Genomic DNA, 19,801 nt, shown 5'->3' on the forward strand with positions numbered 1-19,801 from the left:
TGTCATTTTCCTTCCATCATCCACCCATTTTAAGGTAAATTAAATCCATTCGTTGCTCTAATTTTAATAATGGCATTCCTTGCCTTCCCAACATCTCATTTCTAACCTTCTTTCTATTTTCTTCTGTATTTTACTCTGTTTATCTGTGTCTTCACCGTATCTAGCTTATGTAGACATTTTAACATGCTAACGATGACTGTTAGCAAAGAGGCAAACAGCAAAAATCCTGTGCCGAAATGATTAGATGGGTCTGGTTGGTTTTTCCATTCATCAAAAGTGGACGGTTACGATCAAAAGTGGACAGTTACGATGGCCGGGTGATTGCCCAATCCATAGTGAGGCCAGAAAAGGAGTTTTCATACATATATATTCCTTCTCCTGAAAAATATCAATGGATGGCAAAATAAAAAAATAAAAGTTATAGATTTAAGAATAAGAACTTGCTCCTCATATGATGCTATTTTTATCTCCTTCTCTAATCTTCCAACTATTTAGTTTTTCCCTCTAGTCATATTTGTCTCCACTTTTATGGGGATGACCCAATCTGCCCTTGCTTTCATTCTTTTTAGATTCCAGTCTGCTGCCGAGACCTTCTTCCTCTATCACTTCTCTTTCCCTCTCAATCTCCTTCACTTTCTTCTTCAATGCCATTCTTTCTGGCACCGGTGGCGTAGGCATTCCGCCTTGATGTTTTTTCGTACGGGTTTCCTTTTCAGGGCGCGCCACCGCCGCCGCTTTCCCAGTATTTTCCACAGCTTTCCCAGCATTTTCCTCACTTGATTCCCCTGCCTCTCGGAAACCTCTTCTCTTCACTGATGTCTCCTTAATTTCGTCCTTGTTTGGCGACTTCTGATTACCTGTTCCGGGGGCCCTTGTTTGTTCTAAGAAGAGTACTTGCACTACTGTTCTCAATGGCAATCGTTCGTTCCTCAATGCGTGCATGCATACATCTGTGGACAATTTCCGGCAGTCTAAAATTTGGCAAACTCTCTTCCTCTCCGTCTTGCTTAATTCTGGGTGTTCCTGAAAATGGAGGTTAAATGTTGAATTAGTACTAATAATTTATCCGGAATGATCTTGTTTATAGATGATTGGCTTTGAGAGCGTATTACAAACCACCTTTACCAAGGCCATGTTCGTTTTGGATTGAGTCCAAAACTGATTATTGCACTCAAAATTGCATTTAGATTTAGCCCTGTTCGTTTTGGATTTTAAGAATTGATTTTGAGTCCAAAGTTGATTATAGCACTCAAGATTGTGTTTAGGCTCTGACCCAAAACTGATTATTGCACTAAAAATTGCATTTAGACCAGTACAATAATCAGTTTTGAGCCAAAATCTTAAACGGAGAGGGCTTTAATTTTTCGTCCCATTATCAGCTTTGAAATCAAAATGAATTCTCAAAATTAAAAACGAACAGGGCCTAAGTGATGTCCCCATTCTTCAATTGCCAGCTAGAGACTGAAATGATGGAAAAAAAGAGAAGAAATGATACTATGAAACGCATTTGAACGAGAGTTCCAATGCAACGACTTCGTTGACACTCATAGTATCATCCCGAGTGAAAACATTTCACTTAACTTTTTCATGAAGATCACAAAACATTTGGCATGATTACCAATCCAAAGTAAATATTTTCATGTTTAGATTCTTTTACCTTGAGAAAAATATCGATCGCTTTGTAAAGCTCATCATGAACTGGCCGGGCATTTTCCGGCAAGGATTCGGCGAGAGATGCTATTTTCGATGCTGGAACGTTGCCGTCACGTGCAACCACTTGCAAATACAAATCCACCAGCTTCCCCACTTTGTAAATAGATCTCATGGAGTCCCCATGCTCTGGCGATCGGCGCCGCCGGAATTGCACGAAGAAATTCTCCAATATCGCCCCAACTAGATCAATATCGTATAGTTCGGCATTCGTAGATGAGCGTAAAGGAAAGAGCAAGTCACTCACTGTGGCTTCATCTAGCTGCCTTCCTGATCTCCTCACTAGCTCAGCCTTAGTAGAGGGCGAAGGTCCGATAAGATTCGCCACCTTAAGGAGCCTTAACAAAAACCCACCTGTGACCGATTCCCTATCACTTGGGATCATACTTACGATGGATTCGAGCACGCGTAGGTTCTTTGTTCGGGATTCTTCGGTTCTAGAGATGGAGCTCTCGGGGCCCATTGCCTTAGAAATGTTGGGCAGCCATCGCGAGGCATAGACGTGCAAAGCTTCACCAATTAAGGGAGCCGAAAGTTTCTTCGCTGATCGGACGGCGGCGATTATACATCGGAAAAGGTCTATGTCGAGGTCGGAAACATCCTCTGTCCACCAGTCCTTTGGGATGGAACGGTGTTGCTTTTTGGCGTACCCCGGTCTAGTGTAAGTGTAGGACCACGTAACCTAGAATAAAAATGTTAAATCTCTTTGTTCGTTCACCAAAAACATGAACTATACTTCGCCTTAAATTAAGGGAAATGATAAATTCACCCCTTTTCTTTACATGGGAAAGCCTGCTCCAGTTTACTCGCTCAATCCTTCCCACATGAAGTTAATCAGCTCGTCTGCAGCCATAGATACACTGGAACTGGCTGTCCCAAGTAAAAAAAGGAGTGGATATATCACTTCCCTAAATTAAATGTTGTTTTGACTCTTAAACTTTGGCCTGTTTGTTTTGGATTTTGAGAACAGACTGTGAGGTCCAAAATTGACTTTAAATTTTAAACTCACAACCGGTTCTCAAAAATCCAAAACAAACAGGGCATTAAGATATGCTTCTGAATTATGTCAGCTAATTTTGCATTAAGTTTGATTTTCGAACTAACCTTCGATGTGGGTGTGAGGATTTTCTCGACGATCGCATCAATGCACCGCCCAACAATACCGAGATTCTCCGACCACTCTGGTAATTTTCCGGTGGTGTGTAGTGTGACTATCGAGTCTTTCCACCCTTGTAGGATGCATGAATTGAAGAAAACTTCGAGTTTTAAGACTAAATTATCCTTCTCAACCGATTCTGTCATCCTGAGGAACTTCGCCGCAGAGATTGCCAGTACAAAGTTGTGTGCGCTGAGATTAATCGTAATTCCGTAACAGAATTTAGCGCAGAGCTCGAAAGCTTCTTCACCTCCTGGAAGGTCGTGAAGCTCTATCAAACTCTCACCGGAGTCCCCACACATTTGTTGTAGTAGGCCACACTTGGGAAGAAGTGGAAACTACAGTCACCATGATTGAGAATTCAAGAACAGCTTACCAAATCTTAATCTAGATTAAACTACGTTAAATGAAAGGGAAAAAGAAAAAAAATAAAAAATGATATACTGTTCGTAATAAGAACCATCCTCAGTAATTTGGACAGTCAGAACTAAGCCACCGCCCAACTCTGATCAGATTACCCTAAACCATTGATCAATGCTAATGAAGAGGCATTGTTTTGGGTTTGTCATAAAAAATATTCAACCACTGATTGTTTGTAGCCTTGATCTTGGAGATGAGATTTCCATTCAGCATGGGGTCAGTGGTCCCTATCACCTAAACTGGTTTAGTGGTGATCTTCTCACTGCCCTAAAATATCCTAAATGCTCTTACAATTGTTGTTTTTTGCTACAATCGTCAAAAAACTAGCTATAAAATGCCTCCCTTAAGTTGGATATGGATTTGAGATCTGCTCTCCCGTGTTTCATTAATGACAATACTCCCCATCAAGGGAGCGCAAGCCTATATGTGGTCCTCGGATGGTGAAATCCTTGGCATGTACTCTGATTGTCACAACTGATCATATCTACTGCCTCGAGATGGAAGCCAATCTTCAGTGTCTGACCCTTGCAAGTCGCAAAGAAAAAAGGAGTTCGGAAAATATGGATCAAACTCGGACTTGTTGATGGCTGTGAAGATTATAAAAGGAGATTATGATTGCCTGTGGCGTGCAGAAGTGATTTGGAACGTATGTAAGCTTGTAATGTTCTTCTTTTTTCCTACTATCTTCGTAGGGGTCCTTGCCTAACCGCAGCTTGCCTATCAAAAAAAAAGAAAAAAGAAGACAATACTCCCCATCAAGGGGTGCGCAAGCCTATACGTCTTCTATTGAATCCCCTGCTAGTTTAGACAAGTCCTCTTATTAGTAACATGTGTAAGAGAGGATGAGATATATTTTGGTGAGAAAAGGAGAGAAAATTGGGCGAGCAATTGTAGTCGCTTTCCTTAAGACAATATTCGGCCTCCATCAATTGACAAATTGATATGCATATGGTTTTCGGAAATTCGCCTCCAAGATAATTGTGAAGCCCAGTAGTATATCTAACAAGTCCTCCCTATTAACCAGTATTAGCTTGACGTTACTAATATTGGGGCATCATTACAAGGCAGTTTTAGCATACTTTGCTAATAAGGGCATGATAGGGGTACAGTTTTTTAATTAGCTTTTAATGGGTATTAAAGTCCCCAAGATACTCTCAATAACCAATCATAGAAGTACTTAAAAAGGAGTGAAATGGATTATATTAGAGCATTCATCACATCATGTGCTGTCATGGAAGGGGCAACTTGTGGAGAGGAGTACCTGAAAAGGACTATACGGTAAAAAGCCATAAAAACTAAAAAAAAAAAAAGCGAGTATTACGGAACAGGTTTAATGGGCCCAGGTATGGGACTAGGTGGGACCCAGCTTGGTATGGAACAGGTTTAATGGGCCTAGCCTAAGGCATTCCATCTACTATGGAGCTTTTCTTTTGGTGTATTGCTTAGGCACCTAATAATATTACTGTAATTTGACTCAATATCTATCTATCTAGAGAGAGAGAGAGAGAGAGAGAGAGAGAGAGAGAGAGAGAGAGGGAGGTGTACCTTATGGAGAAGATATGTAGTGTTGTTAACTTGTATGGTGAGGTCGCTAGGAACATCTGAGGACACAGACCTGCACGATTAAAGAAAATTTCAATGAAAAAGTTTCTCCTCTTTGAGTCTAACTGGGCGTCTATCCTCCATACCTTGTAGCTTCTTCTGTATAGAAAGTGTCTGGCCCTGTCCCAATTTTCATGTATTTCATCTTTTTGTTTGTTTCGCCACTTGTTCAATATGGTGGCATCTCTCTTTCCCTCCTTGTCTTTTGTCTATTTCATAAAATAGAAGTTTGCTCTTTCAAACCCAATTATTCTTTGCTTGATTGAAACCCAGCACCTGCAAAATATAGTTTCATCAAATATTTTCAGGATTTTGATGGCAACAGGACGGATGTTTTGGGAAAAGATTCATTTTGTTGATTATAAAATTTCAAAAGTTTGGAGATCTTTTCTATTATGGTGGAGATTGGAATCAAGGAACTATTTTTATGAGATTTTTGAAAGAAAATGTCTAATCAAGTTTTTAAAGAAAAATCCCATCAAAATTGGATTATGACCCCAAAAATATCATACTGAATCTATAAAAATCTCAACTACCAATTATTTAATTCATGAAATGTTCTCGGCATACAATCTATATCACGGAGATCCCATTCACATGCAAGTGGTTTCAAATCACAAATGCTAAGTCTTTTCCATCATTCAATCAAGGGTCTAGAGTCATCATCAGATGAGATGGAATCGAGGGTGTAGAATAATGTGATGAGGTGGGACCAGGGCCAATAAAAGCCCCCAAAACAAGAAGGGTTTTGATCTACTGACTTCTATCTTCCTTATTGTATACACTTACATAGACTAAGTGGATCAACCCTCTAACATTCAGTCACTCTATAGATCGGAGGGTAAGGATCAACCTATGGAAATGATTGGCCCATCTAATGGATGGTTTGGATCATGCTATGGTGCGGCCATACCTTACTTTTTAATAAAGTGTGGAGTGCGATCATCAAAATATCTAACGAACTAGAAATGGATGCTGTGGTCCAAGGGTTTCTCCTCGCTGTGCAAAAAGGTGTTAGGAGAATATAGATTGAGCCTGACTCCCTAGTTTGTGTAAAAGTGGTCTATATGGAATTCAAATGCCCTTGGTAAAAGAAACCTATGAGGGAAAGAATTATGATACAACTCAAGGATTTTGAGGAATGGAAAATTACTCACACATGGCAGGAAGGAAATAGTGTTGCTGACTTTCTCTCGAAAGTTAATTGTCTAAGCGAGGAAGAAGACATCGATCCCTACTTGATCCGCCGGAACTTGATGAAATTGTGAGGAATGAGGCCAATGGCACTTCCTGTGATAAAGTGTAACGGTTATTTCTCTATTAATTCGTTCTGATCGGGGTCCTGCCAAACCCCAGCTTGCCTATAAAAAAAAAAGAGTGGATCCACATTGGGTTACAATTGGGAGAGATGGATTAAAAAAAAAACAAAGAAAGAAAGAAAGAAAAGAAAAGAAAAACAAGTCTCACGGCAATCCACCTGCTTCTCCATAACCAAACACGTGTATGTTATACGAGGAATTCTAGACTGAAGGTATACGGCGCATGATGGTGATGTGCAGCCAATAGGAGACCCCTTTCACCTCTTTTTTGCAAGGGCTCCCTATTGGATCTGCTGTCATCCAACCACAAAGGCACTTTAAAATGCAAAATTAAATGAACGATAAATGCAGTCGGGTGACTGGGTAGACTGTGGCACTCTTGCGGCTGGGTTTTTGTAAAGGGCGCCCTTCACTTTAACATTTCTCAGTAGTAAAATACATTAATGAATATTTAGAATTATATAAATTATTAAATAAACATCAACTCTAACAAATTTAAACTTTTGTAGTAATTAGTTATTTCACCTGGTATTAAGAGCTATTGCCTCACGACATATACGGGGTTCTAAACCTAGCAACTCCTTGATATAAAAATCTATGTGTACGGCAAACCCAAACGAAGGGTGGACCCCTAAAAAAGAGAGGTCATATGTGAGGGGAAGTGTTGATGTATAAATGATTAAATAAATATAAACTCAAACGGCTTAAGCTTTAGAGTAACTGGTTGTTTCACATATCATTTCACTTCTTAAGACACTATTCATTGTAAATCCTTTAACTTGAGACCAACCGCGCTTACCGGTGCATCATTGCCCTGCCCGACTAAGAAGCTAGCCCTCACAAGGTCTCTTGGAAATGGGAAAAGTTAGTTTTCATGACACCCCACAAGGGAAAGATAACATGCAAAAGTATTTTCAAGTGATTGCAGAAAAGCAATGGGTTAGGTAAGATACTCTCGGAAAAGCTTTTCTGCCTTGATATAAATGGATTAGTTCAGTCCTAGTTAACTAGAGATTGAGAATTTATATGATGGGTGGCCGTGAAAACACGTGAAGTCTAAAAAAGTAGGCACTCCTCACTTTTCTTGATGATCCAAACCGTTCATCTGTTTGGGCACAACATTAATAGGTTGTGCCTTAAAAATCAGTTCCATAGGATGATCCTAACCCTTCGATCTGAACTGACCAGATCATCAAAAAAGTGGGCCGTACCTACTTTTTTTAAACTTCATGTGTTTTCACGGCCACCCATCGTATAAATTCTCAGATTGAGACTCCTAGAGATTTTATTAAAAGGCGTGCTGAAGAAAATCAAGCAATCATGTAACTAAAGTGGAGGATTCATAGAGAAAAGATGCACAGAAGGAACTTACATATAATCATTTCTTAGCGATTACTAAAGTAAAGGGCTAACTGTGCTCTATGAGATCTAGAGATGGGAGTGAATGTTGTGTTGTGTCGAGGAAAATCAATGTTAATGTAGCTGAAATGAGAGGAATCATACACAAAGGGAAATGATGTTCCCACATCTTGACTCAATAATGGCGTTACACCCTTAACCCTTTACACTTTTCTAACTAGCTTTTAATTTTTAAAGGTTGTTATAATTCCCAAAATACTCTCAACAACCAATTTAAGAAGTATAAAATAAAGATCCTAAATTGCTATTATTGAAACAAAGGAGTGGCCGGGATATATTTTCCAAAGAAAAAAAGAGCACACTCGAAGAGTGTAGGATTTATAAAAAGAAAATAAGGGAAGTATTTGTAAATTAATTACAATTCCAGTAAAAAAAAACTTAAGAATTAAAGGAACTCTTGGTAAAAAAATAATAAATTAGGAAATCGGTTGCAAAACTTTTAGGTACCTAATCAATACACCGAAAGCTTGAGATGGAATGTGTTAGGCTAGGCCCATTAAACCAATCCCATATACCAGGCTAGGTCCCACCAACTCCCATACCTAGAAAGGCTTCTATCACGCTTCCGCATCCACTGTCCTCGGCAGCACACTCTGTGACATCTTTCACTCTGGCTATTTTCTAGGTAACCTTTTTCATAGGTCATCAATTCCATATCCCGAATATAGGACATGATGGTTACTTTGATACCAAATATTAGGTACCTAATCAATACACAAAATGCTCAAGAGTTGATGGAACGTGTTAGACTAGGCCCATGATAGGTTGGGTCCCAACTAGTCCCATACCTATGCAGACGCCCACTAAGGACCATAACATTTTATAACATGTCACCTTACTTCTGCATAACGTAACAAAAACTTATTTTTACAATTCACAAAGCGAAAAGGAGGCTGAAAAACCTTTGAAAAAATCTATATGGAAGGAAATAGTGAGAGCATCTACTGCTAAAAATCACAATAATTTTCAAAGGGATAAATCTTGTGACTCAAAACTTCATACCACAAAATTGGAAAAAAGAGAAAATCAGCTACTTACATTTACAAATCGTTTCTATTTTTTGTGGAAATTCGCTTTTATGAGAGATTTGATGCTCTCCTAAGGAAGAAACATTAACAAATGCTTCTAGAGAGTGTACGTCTTTCGTTTATGATGTGCTTTAGATATAACCTGAGATTAGATTAGAATATTTGAGTGTGAGAAAGCCAATGAAAGATTATTCAGACAGAGACACAAGTGAAAAGAAAAAGAAGAGGTCGAACGTGGTGGACATTCATTGTCAGGATAAATATTTTTGGTCCCACGAAAGAGAATATATGCCCAATCGAGACCGACATGGTCCACGCCCTACAGCGACTGGATGTCCCATGTGTAAGAAAAAGGAGTAGAAAAAATAAACGGCTTAGCTTTTCTTGATGGTGCCCTAAACGAGGTTTATGGATAAGGGTTTATGCTCATCCAATCTAGGCACTTAATAAATGGACGGATTGGATAATGCCAGGTGGCACACGAGGGATAAAAAGGTTCTGCCACCTGTCCTTTAGCATTTTAAAAAACAGTGAAACACTGAAATAGGCATCCCACTAGTCTAACAGGGTTCTTATCTTCCCTCTCTTGCCAACCACTCTCCTATGAGGCACTTTTCTCCATGGATAGCAGGCCGGGGTTTATTTTAACAGTTGTTCTTGGATAAAATATAAGAATAATTCAAGTAGGATAGCCAATCCAAGAAACAGCTTAACAACAGATGAAGAAAAAGGGTAATGTTCTCGAATATTGGTTGTTGCACACTCAGAGGGCCCGCAAGAGCTCTCGAGGAGGTACGTATTCCTTATATTCCCACTAAAGCACTGTTAGTTTTAGATTATGACAACCGATTGTAAGCCAAAACCTATTATTGCATTTAAAATTACATTTAAATTTTAGTCCAATAATAGATTTGGGGCCAACAGATGGTTGTCATAATCCCAAACCAACAGGGCTTAAATAAATATATATATAATTCCTTATTATGTACAGTAGAAGAGCAATCACTTGAATAGAATTATTAATTTCTTTTCCATAAAGTTTGGCAAGTAAATCGGAAATCGAGCATCTTAAATGTATGAAGTGGGAGAAAAAGTCAAAGACTAAAATAAGCAAGGGAAATGATACTTCCACCCACTTTTGTTTGTCTTTTTTACTACAATGGCTTTATTTTTTCAAGGAAAAGATAACCAAAGGAAGGCGATGAAGCAGTTATTTGTACTAAAATACAAACAAAAAGGGGTGAAAATGCTGAGAAAGGGGTGGAAATATCATTAAAAATTACGAATGATGTTATTTAAGAAAGACAAAAAACCATGATCCCTCTATAAAATAAAAATCGAAGAAGTATTAAGGTAAGAGGTTATCAGAGAAGTGAAAAAGCCAAAAAATTAGGGTCAACAGTCCGAAAGTAACATGTCAATTATAGTGACAATAGTGTTTTCCTACCCCTTTCTTCATCCAAAAAAATCTCTTGAAAGTTAAAGTTCAGAAAGAATCTACGGGAGCTAAATATAAGGAGATTATTTCAACTAATTTTCTGAGAACTTCGAACTGATATTTGTTCTTTGAGTGGCATTTGATTTGAAGTGTTTGTTCAAATGGAGGGAGATATAATTATTTACTAAACATCAGGGAAGATTTAAAATGGATAAAAACAACCAGGATTTGTGTCATTTCATTCAAGTGTTGGGTGACTATCTATAAGTGGAAGCACATACCTTTGAGAAGTTCATGAGAATCCGATTGAAACTGCCCCCGCATGTTCCGAAACGCCACTGTAGGTAGTAAAAGAAGGGCAAAAAGTTGGGCGAAACCCTGTTCTTGCAATTTCGCACCTTTCCAAACTTCGATTCTCCGAGAAACAAAAACCTCCCTTCCAGAGAGAGAGAGAGAGTTGAAGAAATAGAAGAAAACCCAGACTCCTCGATGAATGAGTTTAACCTTTTAGTAATATGAGAAAGTGAGATTTTGTCAATCAAAGACTACGAACACTTGAGAGAGAGAGAGAGAGAGAGAGAGAGAGAGAGAGAGAGAGAGATTCTTTTTTGTCTAAACTTCATACGAATATTGATATGGATGCCTCACAGGTGTCGAAACAATGTAGACAACTCTTTCCTCTGTTCCTCATTTGCTTATCACAATATAAAATTAGGTATAAGTCCACGTTTGGAATAGTGTGTTTGTGTGTGTGTGTGTGTGTGTGAGAGAGAGAGAGAGAGAGAGAGAGAGAGAGAGAGAGAGAGAGAGAGAGAGAGAGAGTGAGGTGTGTATGATGTGTGTGCTTTTAAATGCATTGCTTAGTATAGTGGAAAGGTGATGTATTATTCAAAATATTATGAAGGGGATTGAAAAATAAGGGAATCCTTTGCATTGGTGCTCTATGATAGAAGGATGCAAGTGGGGGCTTCTGTGTAATGGGTAAGAAAGAAGCAGAAAGATCGGCTGTAGATATCCATCATGCTTCCCCCCACTCAGATGGTATATTCTGTTTTCTTTACAAGGAATGTGGGCCCCTCCTCTCCCTCTAGTTTCAAGCCACGTGGATCGGTCGGCTGATCAGATTCTCCACTTCTTTTATACCAATTTCACAACTGACTATGATTATATTGGCATCACTTCAGTGTTGGATGTTCAGGAGACTGGCCATAGACAATCCTCTCTCTATCTCAATGCTTTAATTGAACTCCACCTCATTGTAATACAATATGGCACCTTTGAAATGACATATAGGGTTCCATCTCTGGTTGATCTGAACCGTCTCTCATCTTTGGATCTCTTATGACCTAAAAATCGCACCAATCATGCAACCTTAAAATCAAACAATGAGTAGTTCTCATTGAATGTGAACCGTTGCTGGTGTCTAGATTTTGGCAGTCCATGTTCAATGACAAAAAATAGACATTATTATATGTTAAGATTGAATGACTTCAATGATTTTGGGATCATTGGAGATCCGAAGCAATTCAGGCATATCCAATGGACGGTTCAGATCAATCATGGATGGGACCCACTATATATATGCTGCTGCTCTCTCTCGAATTCTTGCAAGTGCATGCCTATTTGGCGTGAATATCCACTTCAATGTGTCTTGTTGGTGTCTAATCTACAAGTCATGTCTGTTTGGCGTGCGTCTGTGACTGTTCAACGTAGCTTCTTCTCCGAGTGTTTTATGAGTCTTGTGCGTTACTCTCCCTTCCTCTCATTTCCATTTGTTTTAGGCCCTGTTTGGATAGATTTTATGTAGAGTGACCTTCAATTTATAATGATATCTCTCTAAATGTCTCAGAACTCTTAATCATTACCCTCCAAATTGAGGAAACGAAAAAAATTTCCCAGGAAAACAATGAATTTTTCAAAAAATAAGAGCAAGCATAACACTAAAAGAAGTGCCGCAAAAACACTGTTGCTATAAACACCTTATAGCACATATTTTTTTACTATGATTATTTTTGGTCTCTACTTTTCCATAATTAAGGGCCTTTGTATAACTGTCGCAAAAACCAGTCCCAATGGAATCTAGGGACCCCAGATATTGCCTCCGATTTTGGACTTTTAACGACGGATTTTGTTGATCGCCAATGTTGTCCCTCTACAGATCAGAGGGTTAAGATCATCCTGTGTAGATTATTTACAGGATACAACCTATTTGTGTTATGGGTCATGTTTTGAAGGGTTTGGATCATCCTTCGAAGTGGGCCCTTAGAATTTTTTGAAAAAATAATAGACCTCAAGCGCAGATAGCATATAAAATCTCCATCAAGAAAACCTCTATAAATTAAAGGGATTTGCAAGGGACCATCGCGGAAGGCATTTCGTGGAAGGGCTGTTGCATGAGAGCCACATAGGCTCATTTTTCAACAGATTTTGTCCATATTCATGAGGTGGCTGAGCTTAGGTATACCGTATATTTCCCTAAATTAAAAGATGAGGTTAGTTTGTCCAGGGAGAATTTTGGGTATACGTCCAATAGGACCAATATTCCAATCCATGGAAAGTCATGGAGATTTCCACAAGTGGCCTCTGCCTCAATGGTTTGGATCTTTCCACAAGTGGCCCCTGCCTCAACTTTCGGTCACTCAATACTTTTCCGAAGAAAAATAGGCACATCCATCATATAGTGACCCCTTCTCAAAAATACAAATAAGATAGAGACCATTGCCAGTAGTTAAAATTTTGGAATCAACATTAGTTATGGGGCCCACTAGTGTGCGTCAATGGCTATAGTCAAGAACACTTATGAGTAGTGGGCCTGCTAAATTTAGCCTCATTTCCAAACTTAGTGAGAAAAGTCACATTGATAACAGATTGCCCATGATTCTTATTACATAAGAGTATGGTTGAATGTCATTGGTTCCCTTGCTATAGGATATCATGTAACAAAAGAAATATTTCTCAAAAGTAGATTACTACCATTACAAGTTAAGAGTCTAAAAGAGAGAAGGGTATAACATGTTGAAATGAGAAAAAATGCCATTCAAATCTATGTAGACATCTAGAAATCCACAATAAAATGGCATTTTCCAGACATGGCAGTTTATATATTCTATAGCTTGGTTACTTTTATTTGGAGTCTGGGGTAGATGACAACGAGAGGAGTATCTTAATGAGCCTTTTTCAGATTTATTCCAAACGAATTTTAGGTGTTTAAAGTCTTAGGCCCCGTTTGAATTGCAAGAAAAACATTTCTGGGGGAAAATTTTTTCCTTTCCGGCCATGTTTGGCAACCATTAAATATTTTTTCATGGAATATCAGCTTACCAAGTGCTGAGAGAGTGGGCAGGGAGACTGGGAGAGGGAAAGAATTGAATGGGTATGAGTAAGGAGATGATGTGAAGGGGCTGAAAAATAAGGAAAACAAAAACTCTATTTTGAGTATAGTTTTTCTTTTACATGTTTTCAGCCACTTATCACACTCTCCTCGCTCATGCCCTCTCAGTTCTCTCCCTTTCCCCACTCATTCCCTTAAGTTCACTCCTTCTCCCACCCTCCTTGCCTCTCTCCCATCACTTGAGAGACAAATATTCCATGGAAAAAACTTTCATGGCTGCGAAACATGGCCTCTCCGATTTGTAGAAAATAGATATGATTATAATTAACTTAGAGGGATATTATCATGAATTGAAGATCCCTCTAAGTAAAAATTGATTTGTAAACGTGATCTTTTTCCGTGTAAAAATTGGAAATTTTCAATATATTTTCTCTTTACAAACTTCTCCAGAAAATTCCCAAAGCGGGCCTTAGGCCATGTTTGCGTTACAAGAAAAACATTTGAGAGAGAGAGAGAGGGAGAGAATGTTAAAGTATAAAAGATTAAAGAACGCTTTCAACAGCTTAAGATTTTGGAGTAATTGGTTGTTTCATATGGTATCAGACCTACTCCTTGTTATTAAAAATTCACATGTAATGGCCGACCCAAAAGAGGGGCCACATGTTAAAGTATAAAAGATTAAAGTCCTTCTCCCACAACTTAAGCTTTTGGAGTAATTGGTTGTTTAGGGGGGAGGTGTGATCTGCGGATTAATCTCGTAAGTTTTTTTTGGTCATAGTAGAAGATCATGTTGACGTAGGCTTCTTGGCCGAACCACATAAAAAATCAATGTTCATCTTGCTATTTGCTTTTATTTCTGCAATCTCTATTCTTTCTATTATTCTTTAATACAATATAGATGATTGCATGCATTCAGTCAATATACAGAAAGCAGTCAAGTTTATTGTACATGCACTTAGAGGAAAAAGAAGAAAAAGCTTAAACCCTAGGCATTAAACACCACACAACCAAATTCTTCACTCACAATGAATACAACAAAGAAAAGAAGGTAAAATCGTAACATGTCAATCTCCGGCTGAAAACAGTAAAAGCAGCTCGGAGCTCAGGCACACTGTTCTTCAACTGAGTCATTAGCGCGGGGCGATTTGGATGCTAACTCGGAGAGACGGGAGCCAAAAGAGTTGCTATTACGAGTAAGAACCCTATGGTGTCTGCACCTGAAAGAGCCCACATGTGTGGTAGGAGAGCACAAGCAATTCAATTTTGCACTCATCTGTTTATTCAGTATTGATCGCGCTGGAATCACTTCTGATGAGATGATCAACGGTGGAGGTTTCTCATTTTGATTGACATTGATTTCCTGTGTAGCCTGCTTTTCTACTTCTTGAGCTTTTTGATCCATTTTTTTTGACCTGTGGTGAATCTGCTCGTCTAAAATATGAACTATATATTTCAGGTTATGTCACAAATTGGAAGGTTAGAATCTCCCTAAGGAAGTGGATTTTGATGCATGACCCATCCAGATAAATGGTTTGGATGATTGAAGAAGTGGGCCCCACTTGCACCTCTACCCACTCATATTTTTTAAGGAAATAAAAATTAGATAGCAACTGATGTTGGCACTACCATGTTTTGATAATGGGGCGAACGCACCTTGTCTTTTCTTATTAATAGGCTCCTTTGAGAACTTTTTTGGAATCACACTAGCCTTTTGTTTTTTTTTTTTATGGGTGATTCACACTAGCCTTTGACAGCTGGTAAAATAATAAAAGACAAGCTGTGATCGCTCCAAATGTCAAAAACATGGCAATATCCAAATGATATTCTCACCCCTCTTCCTTCATTATACCTCCATAAATTTGACTTGCCTCAAACATGTGTAAAAAATCATTTTACATATTTGATAGGAAACATCATTTTGCTAGGAAGCATAATTTTACAAGGGCAGTGATACCCCCCCCCCCCCCCCCCCCCCCAACAGAAATCGTTAACTTTTATGCTTTTGAAGCTAACGGTTGCTTCTCCGCCCCTTCATAAAAGTTAACGGAAACTGTTGTCGGGGAGACGGAGAGGGGGGGGGGGGGATCACTGCCCTTTTACAGATGTTTTGTTAAAAAAAAATCTGATAACATGTGTAAAATGATGTTTCAAAGAGCATTTTAAATGCTCCTTATCGAATCAAATAACATTTCCACCTTTCTTTTTAACTTTTCCTAAAAACTCTTTTTAACTTTTCCTAAAACTACGCCTAGACGCAGAACCATTTGTTTTTCTTTTTCTTGACAGAGGACTTTTGGAAATATTTTTCCACTCCAAACTTGTCAAGAAAATTCCTTCAATCAAGACTAGGCCTAAATTTACATGTGAATGCTTTTTGGAGGCATCCAATGGGGAACATTTCTACAGTGAGGCCCTTCTGTATGCCTGATCCCAATCTTTTGGGAAGTTATATAATCTCTCCCTTTTTTTTTATTACTTGGGACAGCCCCCTGTAGTTTATTTATGATTACTCTTTTACACTAGAGAGGGCTGTCTCAAGTTAAAAAGATGGGATGGTGAATATATTATTTCCCCATCTTTCTAAACAAATTGGTGGGCCCAGTCGTGAGGGTGTCTTATAAATGCATCTCAAAGTACATTATGCTGCTAACTTTAATTGTGAAAAATCTAACATTAAAACATGAGTAATGAATAAAAATTAAATAAATTACCAGACGTGTTAAAAGAGATCTCTGGAGCTAGTCTCCGGTCGCCGGAATGGGCTTTTTCCCGACGGGGTGAAGGGTGACAAGGGGGACTGAGAGAGAATATCAAACCTAAGAGACAAAAACTGGGTTTTCTTAATAGCCAAAATGCTGCTGAGGAATCGGCACTCTTTTCTCTTTGCCAGACATTTGTGTGGCTATGTGAAATCTGAAATTTTCCTCTACTAATTTTCTCCTTTTGTAATATACTTACTTTAATGGGCTAGATAATCGAATGGACCTTTTAAGCCTAATCCAGACTCGTCATCTTGGGGGTGCTAAATCGTAGAGGGCTTAGTGTTAAAGTCACTCCAATCAGGCCTTATTAGCCGCTTGATCGAATGTGAACAGCTTTGTTTATTTGTTGGGAGAAAATTGCATTTGCACCCACTCTTGTTTCTGACTCATACACTTCTACCCCTGTGGGTCTAAACGTGACAAGTACACCCCATGAGGTTTCAAAACGTGACAAGTACACCCCCTCCGTCAACGTTCCGTCAGTTTAACCTGACGGAAAGACTGAAACTAACCATGGTTGATATTTTGAGGACAGGAAAACCCTCATTCAATCATTTGCAGGGGATTAAGGTTACGCCATTTCCCACCGCCGCCACCGTCACAACCTTCGGCCACCGCTGCCGTCATCATCTCCGGCCACCACCATCACCTCCACCACAGACAATGAAACCCCACCCCATTGCTACCTTAAACCCACATTTCATTAAGATTTAAGCCAATGTCATATGTAAATTTTGTTGGGATAAATATTTGAAATATTGTCCGTGATAAATTTCATATAAGTTTATTATCCTGCGTGCAGTTTAACATCATAATGTAAGCATATACATGCTTGTAAAAATCTTTCATGCAGTGTAACGTTCATACTGAATAAAAAATAAAATATCCTCTCTCTCTCTCTCTCTCTCTCTCTCTCTCTCTCTCTCTCTCTCTCTCTCTCTCTCTCTCTCTCTTCATTTGCTTGGAAAGACAAATCGATATACAAAGCCACAAGGGCACTTGATAGAGACCCTGTGAGACTCTCCCACTCTCTCGAGCAAAATGTTTCCTTCCTTAGCAATACACGGACAATCCTGGCAAATGAAAACAGGAGCCAAAAACCAGTTATTTCAGATGGTTGAAGAAATATCAACTTTAGCAACCAAAAGTAGAATAGGAAAACTGCATGGGTCAAAACAGAGGGGGGTCAAGTATCTGCTTCCAAATGAAAATAATAGAGCCCCTGGCAGGCTGGCAGCATATTTGAGGATGTTCACTGCAGGGATACCAAACCGGGATTTATTTTATCCTTGGATTGACTTGCTATCCCTCTACCACCTCCGGTCTTTGATAAAGTACAATTTAAAGAAGGGAGATGATATTTTCACCCCCTGCATTACGCATTAGCTCCCCACTTATAACTTGATTTGTCGTGAAGAGTGAGCAACTTTAACGTTTTTAACGTCAAATCCCTGTAAAAGGAAATATCATCACCCTTAAAGAAAGGGATTTGCTAGAAAACTTCGCTCCAACAGCCACATCAGATAAATTAAATGCATAAGATAAGATAAAATCTGCCATAAAGTAAACATGTGTGGCTGTTGAAATGGCATTCCGCAAAATTGCCTAGCAAATCCCTAAGCCATTTTGCCGCTGGCTTTTGCATGTGAGAACAGCCACATCGGATATATTAAATGCATAAGACAAATTCTGCCAAATGGTCAACCCATGTGGCCGCTCTCATATGCAAAAGCAAAAGCCACCTGCCAAATTTCACGGATAGTCCAAAAAAATGGTGAACAGCAGACAAGTAAATTTAGGGAAATGATTTCAGCACAACTTTTCAGCAACTCATCTTTTAGTATTTAAAGAGCTGTCAATGGTTATTACAGTTCCCATAAAGCTCTCACAATTCAATTAAAACGGAAAAGACAAGCTGGGTTTGTGCAGTTATTAAAACATGGTTGTGTTGATATCATTTCCCGACATTTATCTAAAAGGAAAGCCAATTGTCGGAACAAAAAAATTGCACTGGTGAGAAGATGTTGACCATTCAATTATTGACCGATGACACAGATCAACGATTGAAAGATTTGTATCATCAGATCGAATGATCTGGATCATCTAATCAAGATGGCTTTCGATCATCAAATCAAGATGGATTTCGATATTGATATAATCTACGTGGCTTCCTATGCGTGGCCCACCATGTAAAAATTTAGCACTAATGGGAAGATCTTGACCATCCAATCATTCACAGAACAATTCCCGAATGATCTGGATCATCAAATCAGCACGAGTTTTGGACTACAACAATCAAAGGTGGGCAACGGGATTGAGTTACAACTGAGTTGTTACCCAAGATGAAAAATAGATGTCAAATGAACTGTAATATAGACATTAAACGAACAAAGAAAGGAAGGACGAACAAAGCAAGATGAAAACCTTGGCTTCGTCATCATCCTTCTTTTGTGTTGGATTTGGCAACGCTGGAATTTGAATCGACGAAGATAAGGGCATGTCCTTCTTCAAAAAAGAGGCGATCGGATCACAATTGCACGGGTGGTTAGAAAAATCCGATAACATTGAGGGGACGTCCGGAGCAGAAGCGGAACGCCCAAAAGAACCAAGAATTGGTGACACCGGATCCGTCATTAGGACCATCGGAGCAGAATTCGAACCCCTTAAAGATCCGACAATTGTTGGTGTTGCCGTGAAACCTACAAGGGTTTTTTCTGGGGTGTTGGGGTTGATTTCGAAGGGGATAGGGGTGGTGGAATTGTTGGGACTGAAAGAAATCGGAGGTGGGACCGGAGCAGAAATTGATCGCCGGAAAGAATCCAACGGCGTAAGAGAAATCTTCTTAACGGGGCCCCACGTGGGTCTTTGTAGCTCCCGTTTCTTGTTCCCACAACAGAGGCATGGGTCGGAGAAGAGAACCGCTTCTGAGCACCGACAATCGCGCCGGAGCTCCGATAGGCTTGTGGCCGGATCGAATAATCCGATATTCTCCGCTTTCTTGTCTCCTCTCTCTTTTTCCATCTCTCTCTCTCTCTCTCTCTCTGCGAAAAATAAATGAGAAAGCTGAAAGGGGGAGTGAGGAATCGATATATGATTATGATCTTGTTCTTAGAATGAGGAATAAATAGAGATGATTATGATTATGATCTTGTTCTTGAAGCAACTAACTTGCCTCTGTTACTTCATAGACGGAGCAGCGGCGAATACGCATCCCTGTCATAAGGCTCCCTAAGAGCTTTTATTTATTTTTGGGTAATGATAAATTCGCACCCGGTATAAGATAATTCGCTCCCCTTTAACTTGAATTGACGTTAAAAACCGTTCAACTCTGCCACATATACTCCTTCAGGCGTAATCTTATTTCTTGAGGGCTGATAGCAAAACTGGAATCCGTTTTGTATAAAAAAAGACGAAATTTAGTAGCGTGACACGTGCACGTGTGGACAGGGAATGGAGCTCGATTCCCCATGTAAAACCAAAACCAATGTGAAAATTTCCGTCGTTTTGGAAGTGTATTTGTTTTTTTTGTAGAAGGATGCGGTTACTTAATAGTTAATAAACTGTTAACTGTTAAGGATCTGCTACCGTCCATCGCAGAAGGCATTCCGCAGAAGGT

At 39.2% G+C, this 19,801-nt stretch overlaps 1 protein-coding gene across 1 annotated transcript; it reads right to left on the reverse strand.

Moving 5' to 3' along the window:
• Nucleotides 1-338: 338 nt before the first annotated feature.
• Nucleotides 339-10,801, reverse strand: LOC143879202 (Phototropic-responsive NPH3 family protein). Its single transcript, XM_077381439.1, has 6 exons — nucleotides 10,374-10,801; nucleotides 4,975-5,164; nucleotides 4,832-4,901; nucleotides 2,815-3,204; nucleotides 1,658-2,392; nucleotides 339-1,023 (listed from the first exon to the last, which is right to left on the reverse strand). Exons 2-6 carry the CDS (start codon nucleotides 5,031-5,033, stop codon nucleotides 505-507), a joined length of 1,773 nt encoding a protein of 590 aa, XP_077237554.1. The 5' UTR covers nucleotides 5,034-5,164; nucleotides 10,374-10,801; the 3' UTR covers nucleotides 339-504.
• Nucleotides 10,802-19,801: the final 9,000 nt, after the last annotated feature.

This window comes from Tasmannia lanceolata, unplaced genomic scaffold (assembly GCF_043159265.1).
Source record: "Tasmannia lanceolata isolate RefF3 unplaced genomic scaffold, GAP_Taslan_0.1 ptg000006l, whole genome shotgun sequence".
Lineage (NCBI taxonomy): Eukaryota > Viridiplantae > Streptophyta > Magnoliopsida > Canellales > Winteraceae > Tasmannia > Tasmannia lanceolata.

Excerpts from the sequence above, each read along its gene's own strand:
- LOC143879202 (XM_077381439.1), bottom strand. The coding sequence starts at position 5,033 with ATGAAATACATGAAAATTGGGACAGGGCCAGACACTTTCTATACAGAA. Across the intron at positions 3,205-4,831 it reads CTACATATCTTCTCCATAAG|TTTCCACTTCTTCCCAAGTG; the intron begins GTACACCTCCCT and ends TGGTGACTGTAG. Across the intron at positions 1,024-1,657 it reads CGATCGATATTTTTCTCAAG|GAACACCCAGAATTAAGCAA; the intron begins GTAAAAGAATCT and ends CTCCATTTTCAG.